Here is a 25,574-nt window from a genome sequence, read left to right on the forward strand (position 1 = left end):
TTTGGACTGATCAAGCCGACGATGACGAATACCTTGATGTCCAGCAATCGCTTCTCATTAGGTCACTTCTTCGAAAGAAAGTGGCAAACCTCTCCTTCTGTAACATACTTTTTCCTCTTCACTTTCCTTGCCAAAAACCGAAGTACATAATTTTCCCTAGCATCGACAGGGGCGGAGCTGGGGTTAATCACTGCAGGCGGCACTTGGTGACGGGCAGCAGAGCTCTAGCATCCGAGATTGTCTGATGGGCACTTGTAGTATCGCGCTGAGGGGAAATGGCGGCATGAAGGGATACGGAAGATGAGCCGAGGGTTGGTTAGGAGAGCTTTGTTGTCTGGATGAGTTAGCGAACATGGTTGGCACAAACGATAGCGACTTGAAATTAACAATCAAAGAATCAATCATTGCATCAAAAATTTGCTTTGCTATGCAGTGTCCAGAAGCCTGGGTCTACCTACCTAGCGGCTCTGAAGGAGGCTCCCTCTTGGTCTAGGATCTGCGGCAGCGGCTCGGCACGGACGCCAGTGCCGACCCGGCGAGCTTCGTCCCGCCTCATTCCACATCCTTTTGCGCCGCACTCCACGGCACTTGCAATCGCAACCCACGGTACTCCCAACCATGTCCTCGTGGATATCGAGGACGCCATCGTCCCACAATGCGCAGCTCGCCATGACCGCCGTCGCCTCGGGCGCGGTAGCCGCCAGTCTTGTGCTTGGCTACCAAGCCGCGCGCCGAAAGTACAATGTCGCTCAAGTCAAATCACACATTCCGGAAATTGGGCAGGAGCATGTGGCGACCAGGGTACGACTGATGAAGAAACACGGCGCATCTGCCTAGAGATCCTGACTCACGGAGAAAAGCTGACAGAGTATGGAGCTGCGGCCGACGCCAACAATTTGAGCAAAGAGGACGAGCGCAGCGTCGCCCTGGCCACGAGGGCGCGCAACGGAGACTACGATGAAGGTGGCTCGATCGCCCCATGTCTACCAAACACCAGAGGCTGACTTGTTTCTCAGAGCTCATCCTCGAGCAATTGGCGCGCAACCGCGTGTTCCTGACTGACGACGGCCTCGCCAAACTGCGCAACTCATTCGTCATCGTCGTCGGCTGCGGAGGCGTAGGATCACACGCGGTAGCCGCGTTCACGCGTTCTGGCGTGTCCAAGCTGCGGCTCGTCGACTTTGACCAAGTGACGCTGTCATCGCTGAACCGCCACGCGCTTGCGACGCTGGGCGACGTTGGCACGCCCAAGGTCCACTGCATACGCAGACGGTTGGAGCAAGTCTGCCCCTGGACCCACTTTGATTGCCGAAACGAGCTATTCAGCGAGTCCGATGCTTCTCGTTTGCTGGCAGACTGGAATGGCCAAAAACCAGACTACGTCGTCGACGCCATAGACAATATTGACAGCAAAGTTGCGTTGCTGGCATATTGCTACAAGCAGGGAATCAAAGTCGTGTCGAGCATGGGCGCGGGCTGCAAGTCGGACCCGACGCGCGTGTTCCTGGGCGATATTTCGGCTTCTGCGGAGGACCCTCTATCGCGCTCGACGCGCCGCCGGCTGCGCGCTCAGGGAATCAAAGACGGGATCCCAGTAGTCTTCTCGACCGAAAAGACGGCTCCCGGCAAAGCCCAACTTTTGCCTCTCCCCGAGGACGAATTCCAAAAGGGCAGCGTGGGCGAGCTCGGAGTCCTTCCAGATTTTCGCGTGCGCATCCTGCCTGTCCTCGGCACCATGCCTGCCATTTTCGGCCTCTGCGTCGCCAACCACGTTATCCTGGAGCTGGCGAGCTATCCGCACGACTATCTGCCCTCCAAGGCGCGTGAAAAGATGTACGATGGCATCCTTGCGGCGCTGCAAGGGTCCGAGGAGCGTCTGGCCCGGCACGCGGGTTTCGAGGCCGTGGGCCTCAAGATCCCCGTTACCCAGGACGACGTGGGCTACCTGGTCGAGGAAGTGTTTCGCGGGCGCAGCGTCGTCACGGGTCTGGCCACGCGGCTGGCGCTCGTGCGGTGGCGGGCGCCGCCGGCAGCGGACCTGATCGACACGCGGTTCGAGGGCCAGAAGAGCTCCAAGTTGCGCCTGACTGACCTGGTCTGTATGACCAAGGAGGAGGCGACGAAGCACGAGAAGGAGGTCTTGAAGGGGGACAAGCGTCCCGAGGACGTTTACGATCCTGAGGTCCTCAGACTGGTCGAGGAGAGACTGGTCGAGGAAAAGGCGTTTGAGGTATACAGAAAATGATGGAGTTGAATGAGGCTCAGGGGCAAATCCTTTGGACCGCCTCGCCTGAAAAAATACCCAAGAAAAATGAAAATGAGACAGACTATCCCTTGTTACTGATGGCTAGTCATTTGGTCTCTCAACAGCCAGGCCAGAACTGAGCACACGACCACGCGCTTTCTCGCTCCCGCAGCCGCCACCCTTTTTCCACGGCGCTTCTCGAACGTACGACGCCTCTCTCACGATGCAGCAAGTCAGCCTCGCGTGGCCCGTTTTCCACCTAGGGTCTGCGGGTATGCAGGTAGTTAGCGGGTGTGGCTGTCGCGGACCAGGTGAGGCGACAACGCCAGCGTGTCACCGGTAGCACAACATCACCACACGTTTGCTTTCTCTTGCTCTTTTATTCCTATTTGCACGTGCTTGCCTGCTCGCTGCACACGGCGCACATGTCCATTTCTCTCGTCTCCCCTTTCCCTGAAGGGGCTAGCACGACTAGCTCGCGGACCATTTCCTACCATGAATGCATCTCAGGGTCCGTCGCATCCGTCTGCTTGGTATTCTCAGTAAGCAAAGCAGGGTACATCACTGGCAGTCGCCGGTCCCTCTTCATCGCACTCACTACCTAACTGACCGGCTGCCTCCGACCACCTGCCAGGCACAGTCTAGCATCACTGACCTGCCTGCCGGCAAAGTAATCTTCCTAGCGCGGCCATCACATGCAAGCAAGCTACGTCCCTAGGTATTTGACAACTGCCACAGGGAGCAAGGAGTATTAAGGAAGCGGCTCCGCCGATCGGGATGGACCGGACGGCCCGCCATCGTCTGATGATGCGATGCGCATGCAATGCGCAACCACGCCCGTAAACGCCCTGTTAGTGCGTCGAGTGGCTCGAGAGGGTTTGCAGCTGTCTTGTGCTGGAGCTGGCCACTGGTGGTGCGGGACTACCCAGTCTGACTGTTCTGATGATCCCTGTGTATACGAACGTGCATCTTAACATGTGCGAGGTGAGTAGTTGCGCGGCGACGCCGCCGGACTCACTGACTGACTGATTGACTGCTGACCTCTTTGCACAGCGGACGAGACGATGTGGCAAGGCACACTAGAGACTGAGTACGAGCATCTCGTTCGTTTCGATATTGCAGCAACATGTCGCCGTCGACGAAAAGAGCAGCGAGGCGCACACAACTCGTCGTGGGTTGATTGCAGGTTGCCGCTGCCCTTTGCACCAGGTGTCTGCGTGCACTCCTGCCTTTGCATGCCTCCCTAGTGCCGCTTCCGCTGCTGGTCCACCTCACTTGGCACGAGGAGCCCGTCTTGCATGTGCTTGTCGCGCTTTGAGTACATCGACTCGTTCGTGGAGCCTCCCGATGCCCGTCACGCCCATCTAGGGAGGTATCGGGGACTTTCGGGAGTGCGTATTTAAGGGCGGCTCTACCTCTCCTTTGAAGTTTGTTGACAATTCACCAGTGTTCTGCTGTGGTCAGTGGCTTGGTTACAAAAGAGTTCGGTCTTGCGACTGCGTTGTGGGTTTGGGAGGCGAGGAAGAAAAGAAAAAGCTCAAGAGCAGGAAAACTGGGAGAGCAGCATCGAAAGCTCTACTACTTTCGCTTCCCACCAGCCAAGCGGATCTGGCCAGCAACTCTCGTTCCACGGATCGCTGTACACTCTCAGCTCCTCGATTTCCACAAAAAGCCACCAATCATGCCTGCGTTTACGTTCCCATCGACGTCGATCTCTTTGTTACCTGTCAACCATAGACAGCCAGACTTGCGTGACAAGTCTTGGATCTGTCACAATTGTGGGCGGCGCACATGCGCGCTCGACAGCAGGCAGTGCGTTGGTTGCGGCCACGCTTACTGCCGGGGCTGCGAAAAGGCGTCAGGAGGCGGCGGTAGCTTCATCGTCAGAAGTTGAAAAAGAGAGTCAGCTACGGGACTAAGGCCAAGAGAGAAAGAGCACGCGCAATGGCTTCATTATTGGCCAGGTTTTGGATCTTCTGCCATGTTTGCGGTGCGTGGCTATGTGTGTCATGCTGCAGTCCTAGCGGACAGCAGGGCAGTCAGTTGTCGACCGCGTTTAAAAGGACGATTTTCTGGGTCGACAAAATTCTGGAACCAGCTTTCCTGTCTTCACAAAATGCCGACATATATTTGCGTATCCAGGACGCCACCCTTGAGCCACAGCTACCAGCGCGTCGAATACCGACGAGCATCACCGTCCTCGACTCTCCGCGTCACTACGATCCGCAGATCTGTCGTCGAGAAAGTAAACTCAGTCCACGGCTCCTCATCCTCACTCACAGTCCGCATCACCAAGATACACAGCACTACCTGAATCCTGCCTACCGCGCCAACCATGGCAGACCGCGAAATGCACATCATGCCAGCGCCCCCGCCGCCCTGGGTCCTCTCATGGCTCTGTTGCCTCTGCGGCCTCCCCTACCTCTTCCACCAGCCCGAATACGTCGCTGAACCCCTGCCCAACCAGCACCCCATCTGTCCTTACGACGTCCATCCTTGCTGCCAGCGCTGCGTGCGCTTCTGGAGCCTCCCCGACCGCGACGGCACGTGGGCGCCTGCCGAGACCGTCTGGGCCCCGCCGCTGCCGTGGGAGCTGCTGTGGGACTGTCGCGCGTGCGGCGCCGAGGGCCGCTGCTGGACGGATGATGGCGGCCGCTGTGCGTGTCGGAATCGGGCGCGGCGCGGCACGGCGAGGTTTTGGTGTGATGTGCCGCCGCCGCCGCTGGAGTACGAGGAGGAGGATGATGATGATGATGATGACGAGGGGTTCTGGGTTTTGTGGGAGGGTGCGTTGTATGATGAGTGGCGATAAGCTTGGGTTGTCAGTCTGGAAAGTGTCTGAGTGGCGTGTGAACGCGCAGACTTTCTTCCTTTCTTAGTTCTGCTTTTGCGGGTCATTATTGCATCCTCTCTTTGATTAATGTCCCTACAAAAGCATAAGTCTTCAGAATCAGCTGTTTCTTTCAGGCGAATTTGAGGACTAAAATATGAACAGATGGCAATTTCTAACTGATAATGAACCAACGTGCACGTTCATGATGGAGTAGACTTAGTCCTTGCGAGATAAATAAGCTGTAGCAATTGATGTTTGCTAGGTATGTATAGGATGTAGAGATTGGTCCATAATTAGATTAGGCATGGAGTCTGGGACCGAGGCTTAGTAATAAAAGTTGGAGCGCACAAAACACTACTAGGAGCATTTACACACGCGGTTGATCATCTATATGTCTATGACGGACAGTAGTAAGGAGCGTTCAAGGCCCAGTTTGCGGAAATCCAGTGTGTGCCATGTGTTTTGGCACCGAGCCTTGGACGGAACGCGAGGCGTGTAGCCAGGGTTGCTCCGGGGTGATTGTCCCGGCCACCATGTGTACGCCCAAACATCCCACTCCAACAGAATTTGGTCGAAGTTGCGTGGCAAAGTGAATCAGGCGGGACAAACAGGCGCAACACTCTATCGTTTGGTGGGTGAGTACACAACAAAGTGCAAAACAAACAATTCGCGCATCCAATCACCTATGCTCCTATACCTATTTAGGAATAGTCGCATGTGTCCTACACCAACTCTCTGAAGTATGTCAAGCAAGACATTCAACAACCTCTCAAAGCTCGGAATCTCTTTGATTTATCCTGCTCCCCCATTATTCAACAACATCACCTAGACGGAGCCTTTCTTCTAAGTTTGTTCAATTACCCGAGCAGAGTCCGCCACGATGCCCAAAGACTGGGACGCGATTGTCAAGGCCCTCGCGCAGCGAAACGCTACTTCGGCAGAGTGGGATGCTGAAATCGACTGACGAAGACGAGGGAATGCGGGCCGAGTCTCCAGAAGAGGAGGTGGGCCTGCTCCCACACGAGAACCTCCAGATCTCGATGGCGAGGCTCAGTGGGCCTCCTCTACTGAACCACAGGAGTTTCAACACTCAGATCCAGTGGCTGGAAACATTCAATTTCCCGGTTTAACTGGTCTTTGCGAGGAAAACAGCGTCGGGAGATGGCTTGGTGCGACACACTGTTTACGAAGGATTTGAAGGAGGGTAAGTCAAAGATTGACATTGTACTTCTTTGCGGAGACGAATCGTTGCTGACGTGTGCTTTCCGATACACAGTATGGCTATGCGAGGCTATTGACATAGGGTCCTATGAATCCATCGTCGACGCAAAGGGTGCATAGGTCATATGAATTCGAAGAGGGTTCCGACAGAGTGAGTGAGTACATTGTCTGTCCATTCTGTTGATCTAGACCTCCCGCTGACAAGTCTCAAGCACCCCTTCTGCCGTCTCCCAGCTGCCCAATTATCTCCCACTTGCTTTTGAATTTCTTTTTGTCTCTTCCATTGTCTTGGTTCTGACACCACCGTGGGTGCAGAAAGAGATGCGACGTCTCCTGCCCATGGAGCATTCGTCCGCCATTGCAGCTGCACCCAGGAAGCAGTCGTCCGCTACCATAGCCTCGTCAAAGGAGCTATCATCCGTGATCATAGTCACGCTTAGGGAGCAGTCGTCTACCTATACTGTCACAACAGCGCTTGGCGAGCTTTCATCCATACTGAGTGTCATTTCTTTCTGCACCCACTGTTACATCTTGACCCCATCGGCACAAGACTCTCCCACGTTCGCCTGCACAGATACTCTTTCAATGATTTCGTTTTCCCGTTTCCTTTTCCTCACATCACTTTTGTTTCATGCCCAATGCCTTCATCTACTGCTTGTTTCTCCAACACTCACAGCCTTTCAGCCTCTATCGGCACCAGGATACTCTTTCAGGCCATCTTGCTGCCAAATTCGCAAACAACCAACTAGCAGCTCCTCGCACCTTCAAGTAGTTCTGTCGCGTTTTGGTCACGAGGTTTCGCTGTTAAAGGCAACAAAGGAAAAGGGATAGCCATAGACGGAAGCTGGCTGTTGGACTGGCAGAAGAATGGGGTTTTGGTACGATATATGAAATCAGAAGTAATTGATGATTTGAGTTCCTTTTTACACCAAAAGTTGACCTTGAAATTACTGTGAAAGTGTGCTGGACTGACTCTGGCTTCCAAATCCCCTGAATTTTCCTTCTGCCATTCGTTCTCTCTTCAAACAAAAGCAGTGGCGCCATTCTACATTGCATGACATCATTTCCCCAATCTCGCGGTGCGTGCTATTTCTAAGACCTCCTACGCCTAGGCTGCTAGATTACTAAGTGTTGACTCCCTCTTTATTACGGAACTGCGTCTACGCACCAGTAGAGTAGCCAGGTAGTCAGGTGGCACGTGCCCGGAGCGTCCATTTCGTCGTCTGCTTGGGCGTCACCCAGAGAAACAACGATAAAGTCATCTCCCATTCTACGTTTTCGCAATACTCTTTTCAATGACTGACTGCCCCCCCCCCCCCCCCCCCCCCCCCCCCCCCCCCTCCTCCTGTTTGGGTATAAAATGCGCTAGTTTACCAAGTCTCTCTTCACGCCTTGCGACCTTTGAAGTTGTGGAAGCCGTGCTCACACCGTCACTGCGCCTTCAGTTGTCTTCTTACTACTGCGCCGCCGAGTTGTCGCGCCGCCAAGATATCACGCCGCTGCTGCATTCTTGTCACATTGGTCGTTCCGACGTGTTGTTGTCGCGCCGCCGAGCTGTCACGCCACCGTGTTGTCGCGCCGTCATGCCGTCTCAGCATTGGGCGGGAGTGATAAGATCGAGTCAAAATCGGCCAATGAGACGCGCCATGTCTACATCCAAACAGGCGGGGGGAGCCAGTCATTGAAAAGGGGGAGTCAGGGAAGAGTCAGTAATCTAGCGGCCCTTTATTAACCACCCTTACTATTATTCCTTGCCCCGACTGCTCCTCGTCCTGACTGATCCTCATAGCCATGTCTCGCCCTGACCTGCTGATGACTGGCGGATGGGCATTTGCACCTGTTGCACATTGCATGTCGAAGTGGGAGTTAGTTTCATGGGTCAATGAGAATTTGGTGCTAGATTGCTGTGGTAACAATTTGCCATCCCTCAGACTCTCTACAGAGTCGTTTCTCGGAGAAGGGAACGCAGTCAAAGCTTGTCGTGCGAAATAAAAGCAAGAATAGTAGTAAACTCTCCAATCCTCTTGACTGATCCGGCATCAAAGTGTCCTCCCGTAGATGAAAAAACTCATCTCATTATGACTATCGTTGGAAGAGGAGATACAGTAGAAACGAGAGATACAGTAGAAACGAGAGATACTGGAGATACTGGAGATACTGGAGATGCGGAAGAAGCAGTAAAAGCAGAAAAAAGCAGAAGGAGCAGAAAGTGTAGGAGAAGGACAAGATGGAGATCATTCATTCCAGGCTTTCCTGGAAGCTTCATTTTTCAAAATACTCTGAGACCGCACCGATGTCTCAGCACATTTGTGTGGGTGCGTAATGTCAAGTTTTCCCGCCTTGTTGCAAGGCCGCTTGTACTGCTCAACCTGTTCCCTGAGCTCTTTTTGGGAGCAACCCGGGACATCCAGTACACCGTATCCCATGGTCCCTTGGCACGTATAGCAAGGGGGAAATGGAAGCCAGTCCCGTGATCTCATGGCAAAGCCAAATTCGGGGGTTTTCGTGGCCTTCGGACCAAGGAATGCTGGATCTTGACGCATTTTGAGCATAGCCTTTCTCCTGATTTCGAACAAGCCGTGCAGACCTTCTCTCTCGAACTTGCGTTCATACCATCGCAACGTGCAGCTTATACTGGGCTATTAGCCTTGGAATTTCGGATCTTCGGGGTCCGTTAAGCTCGATGTTCCGTATTCATCATGCAGATTTCACCCGCGATAGTGAGAAAGTTTGACAGAGGAAGTCCGTGAGAAGAGCTGAAAGGGATAGGATTGTTTGTGAGAGGGTTCTGCTCTTGAATCGCGACAGCTCTCGTCTTTATATATGTCCACACACCACAATGACGCAAATATAGCAAGCAAGCCTTGACTGATCAAGAGAGGGGAAACTCCGTGACATCAGGAAACGACATTCAGTTATAAGCACAGGTGACTGACTTTGGGAAGCATCATCTATCAGTCAGAACAACAGTAAGTTTCTTCTCCGTAAAACCATCAATCAGCTTTCACCAAATTCATAGCCAGGTACAGTACACACAGCACTGGATAAGATACATAGCCACCAGCATAAACAAAGCCATCCTGGTTATTTCCATAGTGCAGTTTAGTGGTTGTTTGCCTCTATGTAGCGCGACTAGTAAATTAAGGATGGATTCAGATGGCTCACGTCTTTCTAAGAAAGAAAATGCGTATGTACTCTTTCATCACCATGAACTTGGATGACATTCACTGGCAGTGCTGCTCTAATTACAAAACCCACCGTCGACCACACAGCAGCCAAACCCATCCTGACCATCTGCGATGCAAGGCAGCGCAGGAAAAGGGAGATGTGGATTGAATGGTGGGTGACTGAGTAGATAGAGGTGGGTAGGTAGGTAGGTAGGTAACTACACTAACATCGACATCCATCAACCGCATCGAACGGACAAGCTTTGCGTCATCGCGCCCGACTGTGCGCAAGAAAAGCATGCGCATGCCATGTCCGTCTTTCTTCCCGCTCTCGCTCTTCCACCATGCTTTGTCTCCAAGACCGTCGTCGCGTAACCAAAACAAAATACATCAAGTTGACCGACTGCCCAGATGAGGGACGAGCGCATGCCCGCTACTCTGCCCGTCCGTGCTGGTAGACGGTCGATGGGGAGGAATAAGGAAGGGAGTAAAGGAAGTTTTTTGGAAAAAGGAGGAGGTATCACTTGAGAAGGGGTATACGAGCAAGTGCAAGTGCAAGTGCTGCAGAAGAAGGAAAAGGAAAAAACAATGACTAGCCGAAGGTATCCACGCGGGCCGGCGAGTAGCCGGGTGATGTTGGAGAGAAGTTTGGTGAGAAGGCAGTTGAAATGACGAGTTGTACACCTCAGCTCGTTGAGACTTCAAGACAGGTAGATGAGTGAGAAGACGCGCTCACGACCCGTTGAGAGCGTCGCCTCGTAGGTTGTCACGGCTGCGAGTGTTTTTGACCACGGCGTTCCAATCTTCCCACTCGCGAGCAATCTCGGTAAGAACATTGCCCATGACAATGGCTGAGGCCATGAGGCCGTGACCCTCGTCTTCGAGGATACGCACCTCGCACTTTTTCATTGTGCGGCCAAGCCATTTAACATTGTCGACGGGGACGCGAGTGTCGCGGCTGCCGTGGTGGATGACAACAGCGCGCATAATGTCAACGTAGCGGAAGCCAATAGCCTGCGTGCGCTCGAGACAGACTAGTAGATCCACAGCTGGGTTGGCGTTGGTTGTCGCCAGCTCCCATACCGCCATCGTCAGCCGCGTATCGAACATGCGTCGTCGCTCTTGCTCTGCTGCCGTCATGGCGGCTTTGGCCTGGGCGGCTACTTCGTGATTCGGGTCATCCGGATTCATTGCAGCAATGTTGAGCGCGCTGCCATTTGGAAGAACTTGGTCCATGAGCATCATTGACTCGCGATTGCCTTTGGCGTAGGACGTGCGTGCTGACGGCACAGGTGCGTCACGAGCACCATTGTTTTTGCGCTTTGTACGCTGCGGTGACTTTGGGACGCTTCGCGTAATGCTGCCGCTTGTAGCAGACATGAAGCTGGAGTTGGCCACCTTGAGAAGGGGCGTTGGTAAGACGCGGAGAAAGCGTTGAGATCGGGGGAGTTGGCGCTCTGGACTCGTCGAGTGCAAGGGTAGGCCGACTGCCGACATTTGCGAAGGAGGTATCCACGGAGCCAGTAGGTGAACGCGACCGCGAATATGTTGGGGCATCCTCAAGGCCGTGGCTAGTGCGTAGATGGCACCCGCAGAGTGGGCCATGATGGAGAATTTTGTGATTTTGAGGGCATCGCAGATGCAGAGGACGTCGTCTGCACACCAAGTCAGCAACGCAGCCGAATGAATGTCCAGTTCTGGCAACTTACCGGGCCAGCTCAAGGGCGTGCCGTTGGAGTCGGCCTGGGACTCTCCGACGCCGGGTCGGTCCGGCGTAATTAACCTTAATTTGAGGGTTTTGGCCAACTCGTCGTAGAACGCCGTGATGTAGCGCGTCAACCCCATCCCCACGCACACGAGCACCGCGAAACCATCAGGATCGCCCACTTCGGAAAAGCAAATGGTGCGCCCCGAGGTCGGCTCGCGCACCTTTTGGGTCAAGCGAGGGGAGTGCAGAAACGCTTCGACGTCGTCGTCAATTGAGTCGCCACTCGCTGGTCGCAGGGGCTCCTCCAGGACGGCCTCCGGCACCTGCGGCCCCTTCAGCGGCGACTTGACGGGCATCTGGTCCCGTCTCGTCTTGTCGGCCTTTTCGTTGTGTTTCTGCTCCAGCTTCAATGGAATATCGGGATGTGACCAACGCTTGCTCTTCGCATTGGAGCCCGAGTTGGATCGTTTGATTGGCCCCGGGGCCAGAGCCGCAACCGAATCACGCACTCCCGCCGATTCTTCAGCGCTTGCAGCCCGAGACGGCGCACGGAACACGGACGGGCTGTCGGCGCCGCTCGGTGGACTGGAAAAGTAATCACGGGAGCTCGTGCTCGTCGTCTGGCTGAACTGAATGGGGATGTCAAGTCTACGTGCGGCTTCATCCAGAGACCTCTTTTTCCGGTCCTTCATCGTGTTTGTTGTGGTACTCGAATTTAAGCGTTCCAGAACAGTCCGGCTGCGCCCAATTGAAGGGGTTTCGGCGCCCGCACGATCCAACGCATCTAGCGCCATTTGGTAATTCTGGCGGAGCTCGGCGTCCTCGTCGCCATGGGAGCTTTCATTCCGCACCGTGGAATGCTCCAACGCCGTGGGACTGCTCGGGAGGGAGCGATTTACAGCGGCTGGCGGCCCTTCGCTAGAAATCAAACCAAGCATGCGGTGGGCTTTGGCCAAATTCTCTTGTCGAGGCCTTTCTTCCAAGTCTAGAACGCGGGATATGGGCGACATGGCTGCCTTTCTCGTTGCTTGGGGGTCGTCGATGCTCTTGTCCGACTCCTGCGACGAATCGGCAAGACTGCTCAACTCTGCCTGTTCTCTCAATTCCTTTTGTTTCTTCAGTTCCTTGATGCGCTTCGTCACTTGAGCGGCTTCGTCTTCTTCTTCGTCGTTTGCGCGACCCTTGCCCTTGGGTTCCCTTTTTCCGTTCGAGGGCTCTTCATCTTCGTGAATGACGACTGGACTTTTCGACTCGTTTCTGACTCTGGTTTTGGATGCGCTGCGACTTGGCTCGGGCGTCGTCGATGCACTGTGGCGGTAGCTCGAATTTCGGAGCGGAATCGATTGTTCAATCCAAGGCGACCGTCGACCATCTTCGTTTGCAATCGTGGATGGTGGGAGACTGAGCGAGGAAGGCCGCGCTCTGATTGTGGTGTGTGGAGTCACCGGTTCTTCAAACGGAACCTCGTCAATGCGCGAACCCTGCAGTGAGCGTTGAAATTGCGGGCTGCCTCCAGGGCTGGGCGGCATCGAACTAGGGGCTGACGTCGCCATCCGGTCCAGTCCAGGGGAACGAATTGAGCCAGACGACCTGATCGAGGTCATGTTATGGTTGTTGTTGTTGTGGTGCGAGCCTTTGCGCTCCGAATCTCTGCTTCTCACTCGGTCCCCTGCATGGCCGACGCTTTGACTTCTGCTGTTTTTGCTGTCAATCGAAAGCCTGCTGTTTGTCGAGTAGCGGCGCAAGCCTTGCTGGATGCTGCTTGAGATGCTGCTGGAGTCGTCGCGCAGGCTAAGGCTCGAACGCCTCGACTTGAGCGACGAGGTGCTCTTGGACTTGGCAACAATGTAGTTCTTGAGCGAGCTTTCTTTCTCTCGTCTGGAGCGGTGTGGGGCAGAGATGGCGGAGAAGCCAGATGGCGGTGGGGCTGTCTTGATGACTGGCGGCTCGGCCGCTTCATCAATGAGCTGGTTGCTCTTCTCGTCCTCCCAACGCTCGTTTCTGTGCACGCCATACTCGACACCAAAGCCGCTGCCCCTGCCGCCGCCGTTTGAGAATCGGGGCAAGGACCGGGTTCCAGGATTGGCGGCAACAGGTTCGGTCGCAAATGTGTCTGCGCCGATCCTAGGCAGGCTTTCGAAATGGTCCTCGACGGGGGTGGAAATGGCAGACAGAGAATCGATCAGGGAGGATATGAGTTCGGGCGAGCCAGGATTTTGGCGAGGGCGGTTCGAGGAGCGGCGAGCAGAGGAATTGGGGACAGAGCGATGCTTGTCGCGGCGATGGCGCGCGGGCGAGGGAGGGTTCAGCGGGTGGCCGTTCATGGTGTTTTGGTCTTGTCGACAGGGCTGTCAGGGTGAGAGCAGCGTTGGCTGCGGAGTCCTCGTCCGTGTCGATGTAGGGGCAACGCGGCTCATGGTGGAGCGTTGGCGAGGGTGCGAACGAGAGCGACCCACGGCAGCGGCCCGGCGACGGCAGTGGATGGAGTTGGGCAGAGGGTTTTTGGGGATGAGGGATGGCGAGGTTGTTATTTCGGCACAGGGAGGCGTTTGGCACGAGGGACTCGCCTGCGGGCATCGTCGACCCTTCAGGGCGATCGACCGCAGGGGGCGTTTTTGCCAATGGTCCGAAGCCAATGTCACTATTGACGCAGAGGGTTAGATTTGGCGAAACGTCAAGCCTTCTGCGACGGAAGATATGGTTATTTATTGCGCAGGGCAATGTCTGAAAGCTGCCGCGCGCAGACTTTGAGAGATGGTTAGGTTGACTTCCCGCGCGCCTCTTTCCCAGCGGCGCGGAAACGAGCCTCGTACTGGCGCACCCCCGGTCGAGTTGCTCGGAGGAGACGACGAGGAAGTCGAAAGTGGTGCAGTGCATGCAGCGGTGGTGCAGGTACAAAACATGGCGCGCCTCAGAAAACATTTGTGCCGTCCGCCAGGGAGATCAGGTTCCGTTGACGCTGGGCTACCGCACGCCTGAATGCCCGCTCCTTGGCTCAGGTCAGGTCGCCAAAGACATTTGATGGCGGGACCCATCATCCCCGTGCATTGACGTAATTGGGCAGGCATTCTCGAAGCCAGGTTCCCGTTGCAAAACACAGGTAACACCAACGCTCGCCATCATCATCATCATCATCATCACACTTTGCGCGCCTTTCAACACCATGCCGCCAGCCTAGTAACCGACACCATGCTCGAAACTGTCCTCGGCCTGCCCCTCCTCTCGTACATCTTCCTTCCCATCTACACCAGCTGGTCCACGCGATTAAACATCCTCTTCTTCATGCTGACATGGTTCATGCTGCTTGTCTCCAATCCGCCATGGCAAGTCGAAGCTCTTGGCACCTTGGCTGTGAAAACCATCTTCTTCCTGCTGCCCGCGCTGGCGTCGCTACTGCTTGACACAGGAGTACCTAGCCTCGCCGTCGCCATCAAGGCCCAGGGAGAAGTCGGGCTGCCAGGTCGCCTGGGCCCAAGGAGACTCCTCAAGCTCGTAGCGTGGAGCGTCTTCAATGTCTTGCTGGGCGTCGCCCTCCAGCTTGCGATTGAATTGTTTGCGACCAAGCTCCTCCGTGTGAGGAGCGCGCTGCGCATCGCAAAGACGCTGCCAGCGCCATACGAAATGGCCAAGCATGTCGGCGGCGCATTCCTGCTGCGGGGAGTAAGTCTAATCATGACATCCATGCCTCGACTGCGCCACGTGGGTCGCTGACTGTGGCGTTCAGATCCTCCAATATTATATCCACCGCGACTTGCTGCACCGTCAGCATTCCCGCCTGGCCAAGTACCACCATGACTGGGCTCTAAGCATCCGCGCCCCCTTCGCCATGGCTGCAACGTATGACCATCCGCTCTGTTATCTCTTGCACCATTGGCTGCCGCTGTTTGTGCCTGCAGCAGTCTTCCGCTGCCACGTCCTTACCTACCAACTCTTGCTGGCCTTGGTCTCGCTTGAGGAATTCTTCGTCTACTCGGGTTACAGTGTACTCCCCTCTGGAATCATGCTAAGTGGCATGGCGAGGAGGGCCGATACCCACGCCATGACGGGCGGAAAAGGAAACTATGCGCCGCTCGGAGTGTTGGACTGGCTGCACGGCACCAGCGCTGGAAATGACGTATCCGATGATGTTCGTCAGGAGCTCGAGAAACACGACGTAAAACAAAGGGCTGGCAGTGCCGTCGACGGCGCCGCTTAGAAGCTAAAAGTCAGCAAGGGCAAGAAATGACGGAAATACTGTTACTCTAGGTCGGTCAGCAACATCATGACAGAGCGGCCTGTGACGTGTTATGACGAAACGACGCTCATCCAGCACTGCGCATCCACTCATAAACGAGATACCCCTGTCGGCGTTGGAAATGGATTCTCTTTTTGTATTTCCCATATCGGCCTGCCAATCCCGTTTATTGTGAATTCATTTGAATAGGAACCAGAAGCGCCAGGTTGCATCTCTGATGTTTTTTGTGGAATTCAGCTGCGCAATACAGTGTCATTGGAAATGCAGACCGAACCCTCCATAACCATCGCCATGCCGTGAAAACCTGCTATTTCGGCCGCAGGCTGCCGGTGTTCGGATATCCGCACCCACACTCTCCCACTTCGCCCTAGACTTCCTCGTCACGTCGTTTAGAAGACCATCGCGTGCGGCTTGTCGCCCTTGCGCAGGCTGAAGGTGGAACCGAGGTAGCTGAGGAGGAAGGGGTCCGACTTCTTGATGTTGGCGAGGATGGCCTTGTCGACTGACCTCTGATCCTCGGCGCGGTGACCAGCGACCTTCTTGGGCTGTTTTCAATGTCAGTCCATGTCTGTGCCTGTCGCACGTTTCCAGCTCTACTGACCTCGGGCTTCTCGCCCTGCTTGAAGAAAGCCTCCTCGCCGGCCTTCTTCTCCTTCTTCTCCCGGGCGAAGTAGCTGTCGCTACCGACCTTGTCGACGACACCCTGGTCAAGGCCGCTGAGGTCGACCTTGGTCGAGGTGGCGATGACGTAGCGGGCGTTCACTCTCCTGAGAGGGACGCCGTTGACCTTGAAGGGACCGGTGACGAGGAGAACACCCTGGGGGAGGTGCTTGAGGAGCACGACGCGCTTGCCACGGAAACGGCCAGCGAGCAGGATCAGGACGGTACCGGGCTGGAGCGAGGCGCGGGGCTTAGCGGGACGAATGGCCTTGCGGACCTGGTGATGTGCACATTGGTCAGTCTTGTCCTTGGTGTTCATGTTCATGATCCACATGTCTGATGCTCCGTGTGGTTGGTTCCGAGCCTGCCAAAGCTCCCACCAAAGTTGGACTTTCGCGAACCATCGCATTCCGCCCTCCTCTATGATTCCGCATCATCGTGAGCGTACCTTCTTGGCCTGCTGCTCATCCTCGGCCGGGTAGTATTTGGAGGCCTGCTGGGCAGGGTGAGGGATAGACCTCTCACCCTTGCCGAACTTCTTGGTCGTAGGCTCCTGAGGTGCCGACATTTCGGATGGTGTGCAAAGAGATCCGGGCGGGGAGTTGGGTCGGCGTGGTGGTTGAGTCGTCTCGTCGAGGGGAGTCGAAATCCGGCGATGGTGGGCAAATTCGCTGGTGCCGACGGTGGGCGGAACAACATTTAATCCCGGCCGGCTTGGCGACGCGACCGCGTGCTGGCGGAGCGACACTTCAGGCCGGGGAGATGGGTCTCGGCGCCACGGCGGCGGGAGAGCTCCATGCCCGCCAGCTGCGTCAAGCTCCAACAACATCATCTTCCTCCAAACACCCTCTTCACCAACCCATCTCTTAAATTACCCTTCGCCGCCATGTCCATAAGTCCCCTCATCACTTTCAAGGCCGGCAAATGCGAGCTCGATGTGAGTCTTCCTTCCAGGCCGCAGCTTTCCTTATGTCCCGCCCTCTATTCGCCTGCCTGCTCACCTCTCTGCAGACAAGCTCGAGACCATGGAAGGTCACGTCCGTGCCTATCGATGGCTACATCTACCTCTACGCTGATGGTATGGATGCAGCGACTCGTAATCTTTCACCATTTCGTGCCCCATCTAATATTACATCAGAACTCATCCACTTCTGCTGGCGCCGGCGCTCCTCCTCCGTCAACGACCCCGATCTCGACCTGCTCATGATTCCCACCGACGGCTCGTTTGTCCCCTACACCGGTCAAGACCCCAGCGAGAGCTCCGACAATGTCAAGTCCCCGACCGATGGCCGCATCTTTGCCCTCAAGTTCTCTTCTAGCTCCCAACGCTACCTCTTCTGGATGCAATCCAAGTCGCAATCTCCCTCCGGCGACCCCAGCTGGTTTAGCCCCAGAGATCTGAAGATTGGCCAAATTGTCGACATGCTGCTGCAAGGTGATGAGGTCGACGTGCACGAGGCGATGCGCGAGGTGCAGAACCCGCCGCGTGGCGATGACGACGAGACAATGGAGGACGCGCCGGGGCCTGGACACGGCGGACAGGGTAGCGGAGGTGCCGGCCCAGATGCTACCGGGGGGGACGTTCGCGAAGAGGGCGAAGAAGCCAGAGAGGGCGGTGCCGATGGAGCTAGAGCGTAGGTCACGGATTTTCATTGGCAGAATCTACGGTTTTGGCGTTCTGAGGGCATGGCATACGAAAGCATCAAACATGTGCATCAAATTGCACGGCTTGTATCTCGGGATGGTGAACCCACTCAATAGACTACGAGCGAATTCAAGGCAGTTGGTTGTTGGGCTACGAAGTCGCTATTCCACATGCCCTCAGAGCCGTGTCAACTTTCACATATTCTCTCCAATATTGCGCAGCATATGATGGCTAACAAGATTTCCATAGGCCACAAGACGCATCGGCAATCGTTCAAAACTTCATCAACTCTCTCAAGGGCGGGCCCGGAGCAGGCGGACAAAGCGGCGACAACAACCTCTTCACAACGCTGGCCGACCTGCTGCCCGCTTCAACAACCATCCCCGTCATCGAAAGCGCGCCCGACTCATTCATTGACTCGCTCCTCTCCAATCTGCCCCCGCAAATCCTGCTCCTGGCCCAAGAAGCCGAGACGACCGACGCCGACCCAACTCCGGAGACGGCGCAAGCCGCCATCCAAGCCCTGAGCCGCGGCCAGAAGCTCGACATCCTCCGCCGCGTGCTGCACTCGCCGCAGCTGCAGCAGAGCCTGCAGAGCCTCACCGTGGCGCTACGCGACGGCGGGTTGCCCAGCGTCGGCGAGGCCCTCGGCATCAAGGTCGAGAATGGCGGATTCGTTCGTCGCGGCGGCGTCCCGCTTGGTGGTGGTGATGCTGTCGAGGCGTTTTTGAAGGGTGTCAAGACGACGGTTGAGGACGAGAACGAGGGCGGTATGGATGTCGACTCGTGAGTGGAGGCTCCGCGGCTTTGGGTGGTGCCTCGATGCGCAGGTCAATACAGCTGGCAGGTCGACAGAGGGTTATCTCGATGCCATTCTATGAGCATGGAATGAGCGCCGCTATCTCGTGTTACAGATGGCAAGGTTGATTGTGCAGTTCGGACAATGGTAGCAAGGCGATTTGTCCATATTCAAAAGTGGCTTCATTGCAGGACAGAAATGCACAACCCAATAGCAAGTTCCACTTCAACCACTTTTCAAACTGTGCGCGTATTTGTTTACAGAAAACCTGGTTCGTTCAATCTCTCGAAAAAAGACACTGACATACGTGAATGTCCATCAGTCATAGAGCCCGTTGCCCGTGGGTTCTTACGCTCCACACTCGGAATGCAGGCAAACGGGATTAGAAACTGACAGCAAAGTATTATGATCGCGTGCTTCCACTTCTGTCTGATGAACAGATTGGCGAAGCAGGTACACAAGTGGGACAGTACGGGAAGTAATGCAAACAGGTTGATTTACCACAAACAGCGCGCATGTCCAGGGGCATAAACTCTAAGAGAAATCAAAGCAGCCGGGGAACATAGCAAGCATGTGGACATGTAGATCGAATGTGCGGGATTGGACTGCACAGGAGACAGCCTCCGCATCTTGAAAGTTTTGGGGGAAATTTTGTAAATATATAGAATACAGGCCGCTAAAACGCAATGAACCATTGACGCCGCAAGAAGCAAAGTCGAGTGAGATGCTGCTGCGCACCATGTGCATTCATAGCTACATGGGTGCTCTGAATGTCCACACCCAGGCATTCAAGCCCGTCGCCAGTCGCGCTGGCTTTCAACTCTTCTCTCCACGCCAGTCCATGCGATCTGCTCCATGTTCTCACCCTCACCCCCACTGTCTGCCCCATTTCCCGCTTTCGCAAAATGTCCGCACACGTTCAGCGAGTGAGATTTACGACGCCTTCTTGGCCTGCGCCGCCTTGAGCGCTCTCTTGCGGTTGCTCTTTATCATGACCATGCCCAAGAAGCTACCGACGACGGTCGAGCCGAGCAGGATGAGGATGACGGGGATGCGAATGGCCCAGACGCGCGGCGGGAACAGCGATTGCAGCGGGTGATCTTCGTCGACGAAGGGCTGGTTTGGAAGGGCGCGCTCGTTAGCACATGCTCAATACCACTTTTTCGATTGACGAGAGACGCAATTGAGATGGAGGTGTTTGTATTGGCGCGGGTTCTCTTAATGATGGCTGCGAGGGGAGGACAGGGCATTCATTGCTGCTCCCTTGAGCTCTTCTGCGGACACGCGGCGCGAGGACGGACAGGAGGAGGAGGGCGGCGGCGGGGAGCGTATTCGAACGGCCAGAAGAGCCCACGCCGCGAAACTCGACAGCACGTACCATAAGCAGGGTCCAAACGGTGTAGTAGGTGAAGACGGCGGTTGCTACGATGAGCATGGCGAGGCCGACGAGACGGTCGAGCTATGGGCGGAAATCAGCACTGGGGAGTGTTCGCGCGCGCGTTGACTGGTTTCGCTAGATGCAGTCGAGACAGACAGAACTCGCCATTGTTGTACAATTTTGCGTTTGAGGGTAAAGGAGCGAAAGAAAGTCGGATTGCGAAGCGCCGGCAGCGGTGGGCCTGTGGTCGAGGGCGTGGGGTTTCGTCGTTTGCCGTTTGGTGCAGGGATGGAGATGGGATGCTTGCTGGTGAGGACACGCAGGGAGAGCTCGACGCCCGCGACGTTGGCCCGGAGTTCCTCCGCCTTGCTTTGCGCTCCTGTCTTCACTCTCATCTTCACCAAGCTAAACCTTAGAAGAGTTATCACCATCAAGAATGATATTCTACATTTCTCTCACTTTGATGCCTTCATCTGCTAGCCACTGAGCCGTGGCGAGAACATGGTTAGCTTTTCATATGCATTTTATTTTGTAATTGCTGTAATGTGCATCTTCTAATCCTCTTTTTGTGACTCTTTAATTTCTACAGACAGCATTGAACCATGAGCTGCGAAGGACAATGTTGATGTGAGTCCCTTTAATGGTGGAAGTTGAATCCACAAGTCATGGGGGGGTTGCGGGGGTATCAGAAACCTGTTGAAAGAAACCAAAACACCGTCCGGGTATAAAACTTGGCCAAATGTCGTCTAGAACACCCAATCATCTCTTTTCGTTAAAACAATAGGAAAGCTTCTCACAGCGCCGGCACATCTTCGATACTCCCCTTGCGGGAGATCTTGACAAACACACTCCGCGTCCACCCGTCAGCGCCAACAATTGTCTCCTTCTTTAGTCTGTAGCCGCCGATTTTCGGGAGCAGCTTGGCCCATACAAGCCAGTAAACTCCACCGGCCAAGATGATGCCGGTGCCGACGACGCAGTGCAGGTAGTACGGAAGCTCCTTGTAAACGTTTTGCGAGGCCTCCTGAGGCGGGACGTAGGGCGCGACAACCAGGTAGATATTGGAGAGAAGGAAGAAGACGGTGACCGGGAGAGTGGCGCGGGCGGGCGGGTGCCAGTTGTACTTTTCGCGGTGGAGATAGAGATGGATCAAAGCGCCAGCGACAAAGGTGTTGACAATCGCAAGGGGGTAAGAGATGACGTTGACAACTATGACCAGTTAGCTGGGCATCCTTTTGACACTTTGTATTCGAACTTACTGAAGTTGTAGGCGTCTCCTGGAGGAGGAGCAAGCATGATAATGACGGAAACGACCCAGTGCTCGAACAAACCGGCAAGAGGCGCGTCGAAGGGCCAGTTGCTGGCAAAGAATTTCGAGAAGGGGAGGACGCCTTCGCGACCCAACTCCTGGACGATACGGCCTTGTGAGAAGATGACACTCATGACATTGCCGAACGCGGAAAGGGCGACGAAGACGCTAAGAGCGCGCTCTGCCTTGGGACCGAATACATTGCGGAAGAAAGAAGCAGCAAGGATACGGCCGCTGTTGGCAATCTCGTCCTTGGGGACAGCGGCCAGGTAGGCAATGTTGCAAAGAATGTACATGAGGCCGACTGTCAGAATGGCGATGGGAGCGGCGAGCTTCAACGTCCGGACGGGGTTCTTCATTTCCGACATGGCATAGTTGGCGTTGCTGTAGCCGATGTAGCTCCAGATGACGTTGTAAAGCGCCGTGACAACACCATAGGACGAGCCAGTAGTTCCGGCAAAGCCATCGGTGAAGTTGTCCGGCTTGTCAATCTTGAGGTGGCCTCCAAGTGCAGCGAAGCCCGCGATAATGATGACGACGATGATGAGTAGCTTGATAACTCCCAGGGCGTTCTGAAGACGCAAGCCCCACTTGAGCGCAAGACCGTGAATCAGGAACGCCGTGGTGATACAGGCGAGACCGATGCCGCGTTGGTTCCATCTGGTGACTTCGACATTGGCAGCGCTAAGGATGTACTCGCCAAAGACGACAGAATTGGAGCCGGCCCATCCTGTTCAAGTTAGCATACCTCATTTAGGGAGCATCCGTGCGCTTGACAGCATACCGAGCAGAATAACATATCCAGTCTACACAAGAATCAGCTCATGTTCTATGAAAGAGGTTAGAATCTGATACTTACGTAAAAACCAGTCACCAGAAACTTGGGCTTGGAGTAGACATACTCAAGGTAGTTCTTCTCTCCACCGTTTCTTGGAAGACCGGTTCCAAACTCCAGGTAGACGGCCATGCCAGCCGCGGCAATGAGCATACCGGCAATCCAGATGAACAGAGCCAGACCCACACTACCACTCAGGGAAAGAATAGTGCTAGGAGTGGAGAAGATGCCAGTGCCGATCATGCGGTTGAAGATGCTTCGAAATATCAGCCTTGTGCACTCGTCGTACAGGTGTAATAGACTCACAGAAACACTGCGGAGAAGAGACCAATCTGTCTTCTCGACTCACTAGTCTGATAGATTTCTCCGCCATTCTCGCTCTCAGACTCGGCGTACTGAGGAGACTCCGTGGCACTGACTTCCTGGTTGTCATCCTTGCCTTTGAGAAAGTTTGAGAACATGGTGGTGACCAAAAGGGAAGTAAAGCAAGCTGTGGTCTGATCGGCAAAACCGTGGGGAAAAAAGTTCAGGCAAATTCTTCTTCTCGAGGGAGCGGTATGCACCAATATAGGATGTGGATGCTAAAGGGACGCACAAGGATGGAGAAGTGGGAGGAATGCCAGGTGGATTATCAACATACTGCTCAACACTAGCAAACTTTTCCGGAGAGTGAGATTGTGCCATATGGCACTAGAAGGCGTCATCGGCCAAGTGGGCAAAAAAAGCCATTTTTTGCAATACTTGAGGTAATAGGAACACGGACTGTGCGTCCAGGTCGCCTCCGCCGCCGCGCCCTCGCCACACGTCGTTTGTCCGCTCAACGTCCCCGGGCAATCAGCCAAGACCAGTTCCTCTGGTTGCAGTCCATCATGTCGGAGCGGAAAGATGATGTTTGTTCCCCTGTTCCAGCTCTCCGCGCCCATGGTCGAGGGTTGCGCGGGAACTTGGCCGGCGACGAGATTCGGCCGCAATCGGCGTCGTTTTGACTACAATGAATCGGCCTTGCAGGAGGCCGTTAATTCCGACACGGCAGCTTGGTATGCGTCGAAGAAAGTCTTGGGTTATTGATATCATCAGTCCATCATGGTATGTCGTCTTTGATGGCTGACGAGCTGTGCGAATTGCGCGACTCTAGGTTTGTTGCGGGACGGAACGCCTCGGGATCGGCAGGAAGCTCGCGTGGAATCACCCTTGCCAACCGCAACCGCAACCGCAACCAGAAGGTCGATACAACGCCAAGGTGGCCTTCAAAGGCACTGGAACGTTGGATGCCAGCTCCCAATTTTGTGTCATTCGCACGCCGAGATACCTCTTTCATAGCCTTATGAAACCGATTGACCATGACCACAACCAGGATCGCTACAGGGATCACAGAAGAGGCTCTCTGCCAGGACGCCGTGGACAACCAAATCAGCTGACTGGTTCCCACCCTCAAGCTCACGACTTCTTCAGGCACCTATCTGTTGCTTTGAAATGTTGAAAGTCATCAACTCCCCTAATCAATCCAGACACGGTGCTTACGTCGTCAGACCCCTCGCGAGGCGATCACCCGACACTGGCGGCGCGGGGTCATGCACCGTTGATCTGCGGGGAGTCCTCAGTCTCTTTTCTCTGATCAGAAAGCTCTTGTCTCCTATCTGCGCTGTCGTTGTGAGACCCTCTGGCTATTCTGAATCCCTCTCTTTTCTTGTCGACTAAAGGAGAATTCTTTGCAGAACAGAAAGTGGTAGACGCGCACGCAACACAAGCGTCGAGCCAGTGCAAGTACCTGCTGTCTTTTCTTCCAATCTATGTCTGCCGCAGTTTCAAAGTTTCAGACTTGTGACGCCAAAATGCAGGGACTCCTTAGTTCGCGGTTTTTCGCTTGTCTCTTTCTATTCCAGTTGCCTTTTGCCTCCAGCTATCCTTATGGACCTCGAGGGTCAGCTCTCTTGAAAGGGTACCCAGATGTTTTCACAAGGACCAGTAACGGCGAAGATGGTCACTGGGTACCAATCTGGACAGCAATGCCACAGCTGGTTGAGCCTGCCAACCTGCCTCCGGGAGCGTTCGTACGTCTTTCCATGATACACTACGTCGATTCTCTGCAGGACATGGCCACCAAGTTACAATACCTTCATTCCCAGTCTTCGCGGGCCAATGTGATCGCCGAAGAATGACTGGCTTTCTTTTTCTTGTCCATGGAAATCGTCAAGTCAGCTCACCCCCGTCTTCTCTAGAACGGGTCCGAGGCCACGTTCACAAGCACGACTCTGCGCCAGACAATTCACCTAACTGCCGACACTTCCTCGATCCGTCTCGTTCTCTCCAACACCTTCGGTACCACGCCCCTCCCCGTCACCCGCGCCACCATCGCCCTGCCCAGGCAGCAGAACGCGTCGTCCAACGCGTCTGGCGCGGGCAGCTCCATAATCGAGCCCCCGACACTTGCGGCCCTCACCTTCAACGGTGGATACCCAAACGTCACGATATCCGAGGGCGGGACGGTGCTGTCTGATCCAATCGACTTCGTGGCCGAAGCACAGGCAGATATATCAGTGAGCTTGTACCTTGCCGAGGGCCAGCAAGGCAAGGACGTCACAGGGCATCCCGGGAGCCGGACCACGAGCTGGCTAAGCCATGGCGACCAGAGCGAAGAGGAAGACGTAAGGGGTGATGGGACAGAGAGTGTGGCGCATTGGTACGCTATGCCTCAAATCCACTTACACTGCCAATTCAGGGGTTTTGCGAGTTTTGGGACGCAAAATACTCACGTAACCAGGTACTTCATCTCCGCCCTACTCACCTCCTCCTCTCATACCCACAGGTCGCTAGTCCTCGTCGGCGACTCGCTGACCGACGGACGCGGCTCCATCACGGACGCCAATAATCGCTGGCCTGACCAACTGCTCTCGCTCCTCTTCTCTAACGACATCAACGTCAGTCCCTTGAACCGGCCCCTCTCCATTCTGAACCAAGCTGCCGGTGGCAACGCTCTTCTCCTTCCCCCCACCGCGTCTGGACCCAACGGCCCGCCCGCCCTTGCGCGGTTAGACAGAGACGTGCTTTCTCTGCCCGGCGGGCCGAGCCACGTGCTCGTCTACATCGGAGTCAACGACATTGGCGTGACGGCAGCCACGGCATCAGCCCAGGCAAACATTGCTGCGGCGCTGATAGCCGCGTACAAGGAGCTCTCGACGCGCGTGCGAGTGGCAACGGCGGGGCGCGTGTACGTGGCGACGTTGACGCCGTTTTGCGCGGATGCGGCGTGTGGGCAGGGCGATTTGCAGCCGTATTCGAGCCAAGCAAGGGAGGCGGCGCGGCAGGTGGTTAATGCGTGGATCAGGGGTGGTCAATGGGAGGGCTGGTTTGATGGGGTCGTCGATTTGGACAAGGCGGTCAGAGATGATGACGAGGGCGGAAGTGTACTCAGGGCTGATCTGGATTCAGGCGACCATTTGCATTTGAATGTCAAAGGTTATGGGGCATTGGCAAGAGCCGTGTTTGAATTTGGAGAGGAGGTGGGAATCTGGTAACCTTGACTGACAACATCAATGTCGA

General features: G+C 55.2%; 9 protein-coding genes across 9 annotated transcripts; 5 read left to right on the forward strand and 4 right to left on the reverse strand.

The window, feature by feature from the left end:
• Positions 1–618: 618 nt before the first annotated feature.
• IWZ02DRAFT_468118 (uncharacterized protein) lies at positions 619–2,245 on the forward strand (the record flags this gene model as incomplete). The annotated part of the gene is made up of 3 exons (XM_066768609.1): positions 619–801; positions 861–963; positions 1,017–2,245. The coding sequence occupies 3 exons, from the start codon at positions 619–621 to the stop codon at positions 2,243–2,245; spliced, it is 1,515 nt and encodes a 504-aa protein (XP_066625355.1).
• Positions 2,246–3,836: 1,591 nt separating this feature from the next.
• IWZ02DRAFT_184101 (uncharacterized protein) lies at positions 3,837–4,840 on the forward strand. Its single transcript, XM_066762332.1, has one exon. It carries the CDS (start codon positions 4,190–4,192, stop codon positions 4,694–4,696), a length of 507 nt encoding a protein of 168 aa, XP_066625356.1. The 5' UTR covers positions 3,837–4,189; the 3' UTR covers positions 4,697–4,840.
• A 5,145-nt stretch (positions 4,841–9,985) lies between these two features.
• Positions 9,986–13,593, reverse strand: IWZ02DRAFT_184289 (uncharacterized protein). Its single transcript, XM_066762333.1, has 2 exons — positions 11,176–13,593; positions 9,986–11,121 (listed from the first exon to the last, which is right to left on the reverse strand). Exons 1-2 carry the CDS (start codon positions 13,496–13,498, stop codon positions 10,199–10,201), a joined length of 3,246 nt encoding a protein of 1,081 aa, XP_066625357.1. The 5' UTR covers positions 13,499–13,593; the 3' UTR covers positions 9,986–10,198.
• A 444-nt stretch (positions 13,594–14,037) lies between these two features.
• On the forward strand, positions 14,038–15,516 carry IWZ02DRAFT_444698 (uncharacterized protein). The gene is made up of 2 exons (XM_066767117.1): positions 14,038–14,834; positions 14,899–15,516. Exons 1-2 carry the CDS (start codon positions 14,364–14,366, stop codon positions 15,367–15,369), a joined length of 942 nt encoding a protein of 313 aa, XP_066625358.1. The 5' UTR covers positions 14,038–14,363; the 3' UTR covers positions 15,370–15,516.
• Positions 15,517–16,721, reverse strand: IWZ02DRAFT_444701 (60S ribosomal protein eL6). Its single transcript, XM_066767118.1, has 3 exons — positions 16,517–16,721; positions 16,010–16,345; positions 15,517–15,953 (listed from the first exon to the last, which is right to left on the reverse strand). The coding sequence occupies exons 1-3, from the start codon at positions 16,634–16,636 to the stop codon at positions 15,798–15,800; spliced, it is 612 nt and encodes a 203-aa protein (XP_066625359.1). The 5' UTR covers positions 16,637–16,721; the 3' UTR covers positions 15,517–15,797.
• Positions 16,722–16,782: 61 nt separating this feature from the next.
• On the forward strand, positions 16,783–18,760 carry IWZ02DRAFT_444704 (proteasome complex subunit Rpn13 ubiquitin receptor-domain-containing protein). Its single transcript, XM_066767119.1, has 4 exons — positions 16,783–17,005; positions 17,080–17,146; positions 17,207–17,702; positions 17,963–18,760. Exons 1-4 carry the CDS (start codon positions 16,865–16,867, stop codon positions 18,501–18,503), a joined length of 1,245 nt encoding a protein of 414 aa, XP_066625360.1. The 5' UTR covers positions 16,783–16,864; the 3' UTR covers positions 18,504–18,760.
• Positions 18,761–19,092: 332 nt separating this feature from the next.
• Positions 19,093–20,180, reverse strand: IWZ02DRAFT_444707 (dolichol phosphate-mannose biosynthesis regulatory protein). Its single transcript, XM_066767120.1, has 3 exons — positions 20,056–20,180; positions 19,891–19,971; positions 19,093–19,628 (listed from the first exon to the last, which is right to left on the reverse strand). The coding sequence occupies exons 1-3, from the start codon at positions 20,056–20,058 to the stop codon at positions 19,446–19,448; spliced, it is 267 nt and encodes an 88-aa protein (XP_066625361.1). The 5' UTR covers positions 20,059–20,180; the 3' UTR covers positions 19,093–19,445.
• Positions 20,181–20,294: 114 nt separating this feature from the next.
• Positions 20,295–22,805, reverse strand: IWZ02DRAFT_184598 (amino acid/polyamine transporter I). The gene is made up of 5 exons (XM_066762337.1): positions 22,341–22,805; positions 22,059–22,290; positions 21,984–22,005; positions 21,150–21,929; positions 20,295–21,099 (listed from the first exon to the last, which is right to left on the reverse strand). The coding sequence occupies exons 1-5, from the start codon at positions 22,493–22,495 to the stop codon at positions 20,684–20,686; spliced, it is 1,605 nt and encodes a 534-aa protein (XP_066625362.1). The 5' UTR covers positions 22,496–22,805; the 3' UTR covers positions 20,295–20,683.
• A 1,235-nt stretch (positions 22,806–24,040) lies between these two features.
• On the forward strand, positions 24,041–25,549 carry IWZ02DRAFT_488318 (extracellular GDSL-like lipase/acylhydrolase; the record flags this gene model as incomplete). The annotated part of the gene is made up of 3 exons (XM_066769453.1): positions 24,041–24,085; positions 24,254–24,714; positions 24,796–25,549. 3 exons carry the CDS (start codon positions 24,041–24,043, stop codon positions 25,547–25,549), a joined length of 1,260 nt encoding a protein of 419 aa, XP_066625363.1.
• Between the last annotated feature and the right edge of the window lie 25 nt (positions 25,550–25,574).

Source organism: Phyllosticta citriasiana (assembly GCF_038021145.1).
Source record: "Phyllosticta citriasiana strain CBS 120426 chromosome Unknown IWZ02scaffold_3, whole genome shotgun sequence".
Lineage (NCBI taxonomy): Eukaryota > Fungi > Ascomycota > Dothideomycetes > Botryosphaeriales > Phyllostictaceae > Phyllosticta > Phyllosticta citriasiana.

Coding starts and splice junctions, on each gene's coding strand:
- IWZ02DRAFT_184101 (XM_066762332.1), top strand. CDS start 4,190: ATGGCTTCATTATTGGCCAGGTTTTGGATCTTCTGCCATGTTTGCGGT.
- IWZ02DRAFT_184289 (XM_066762333.1), bottom strand. CDS start 13,498: ATGAACGGCCACCCGCTGAACCCTCCCTCGCCCGCGCGCCATCGCCGC. Junction 11,122..11,175: donor CACGCCCTTGAGCTGGCCCG/GTAAGTTGCCAG, acceptor CTTGGTGTGCAG/ACGACGTCCTCTGCATCTGC.
- IWZ02DRAFT_444698 (XM_066767117.1), top strand. CDS start 14,364: ATGCTCGAAACTGTCCTCGGCCTGCCCCTCCTCTCGTACATCTTCCTT. Junction 14,835..14,898: donor GCGCATTCCTGCTGCGGGGA/GTAAGTCTAATC, acceptor TGTGGCGTTCAG/ATCCTCCAATATTATATCCA.
- IWZ02DRAFT_444701 (XM_066767118.1), bottom strand. CDS start 16,636: ATGTCGGCACCTCAGGAGCCTACGACCAAGAAGTTCGGCAAGGGTGAG. Junction 16,346..16,516: donor ATGAGCAGCAGGCCAAGAAG/GTACGCTCACGA, acceptor GCACATCACCAG/GTCCGCAAGGCCATTCGTCC. Junction 15,954..16,009: donor AGCAGGGCGAGAAGCCCGAG/GTCAGTAGAGCT, acceptor CATTGAAAACAG/CCCAAGAAGGTCGCTGGTCA.
- IWZ02DRAFT_444704 (XM_066767119.1), top strand. CDS start 16,865: ATGCCCGCCAGCTGCGTCAAGCTCCAACAACATCATCTTCCTCCAAAC. Junction 17,006..17,079: donor CCGGCAAATGCGAGCTCGAT/GTGAGTCTTCCT, acceptor ACCTCTCTGCAG/ACAAGCTCGAGACCATGGAA. Junction 17,703..17,962: donor GGTGCCGATGGAGCTAGAGC/GTAGGTCACGGA, acceptor AGATTTCCATAG/GCCACAAGACGCATCGGCAA.
- IWZ02DRAFT_444707 (XM_066767120.1), bottom strand. Junction 19,629..19,890: donor CCGTTTGGACCCTGCTTATG/GTACGTGCTGTC, acceptor CTTCCAAACCAG/CCCTTCGTCGACGAAGATCA.
- IWZ02DRAFT_184598 (XM_066762337.1), bottom strand. CDS start 22,495: ATGTTCTCAAACTTTCTCAAAGGCAAGGATGACAACCAGGAAGTCAGT. Junction 22,006..22,058: donor TTCTGGTGACTGGTTTTTAC/GTAAGTATCAGA, acceptor ATTCTTGTGTAG/ACTGGATATGTTATTCTGCT. Junction 21,100..21,149: donor AGGAGACGCCTACAACTTCA/GTAAGTTCGAAT, acceptor AACTGGTCATAG/TTGTCAACGTCATCTCTTAC.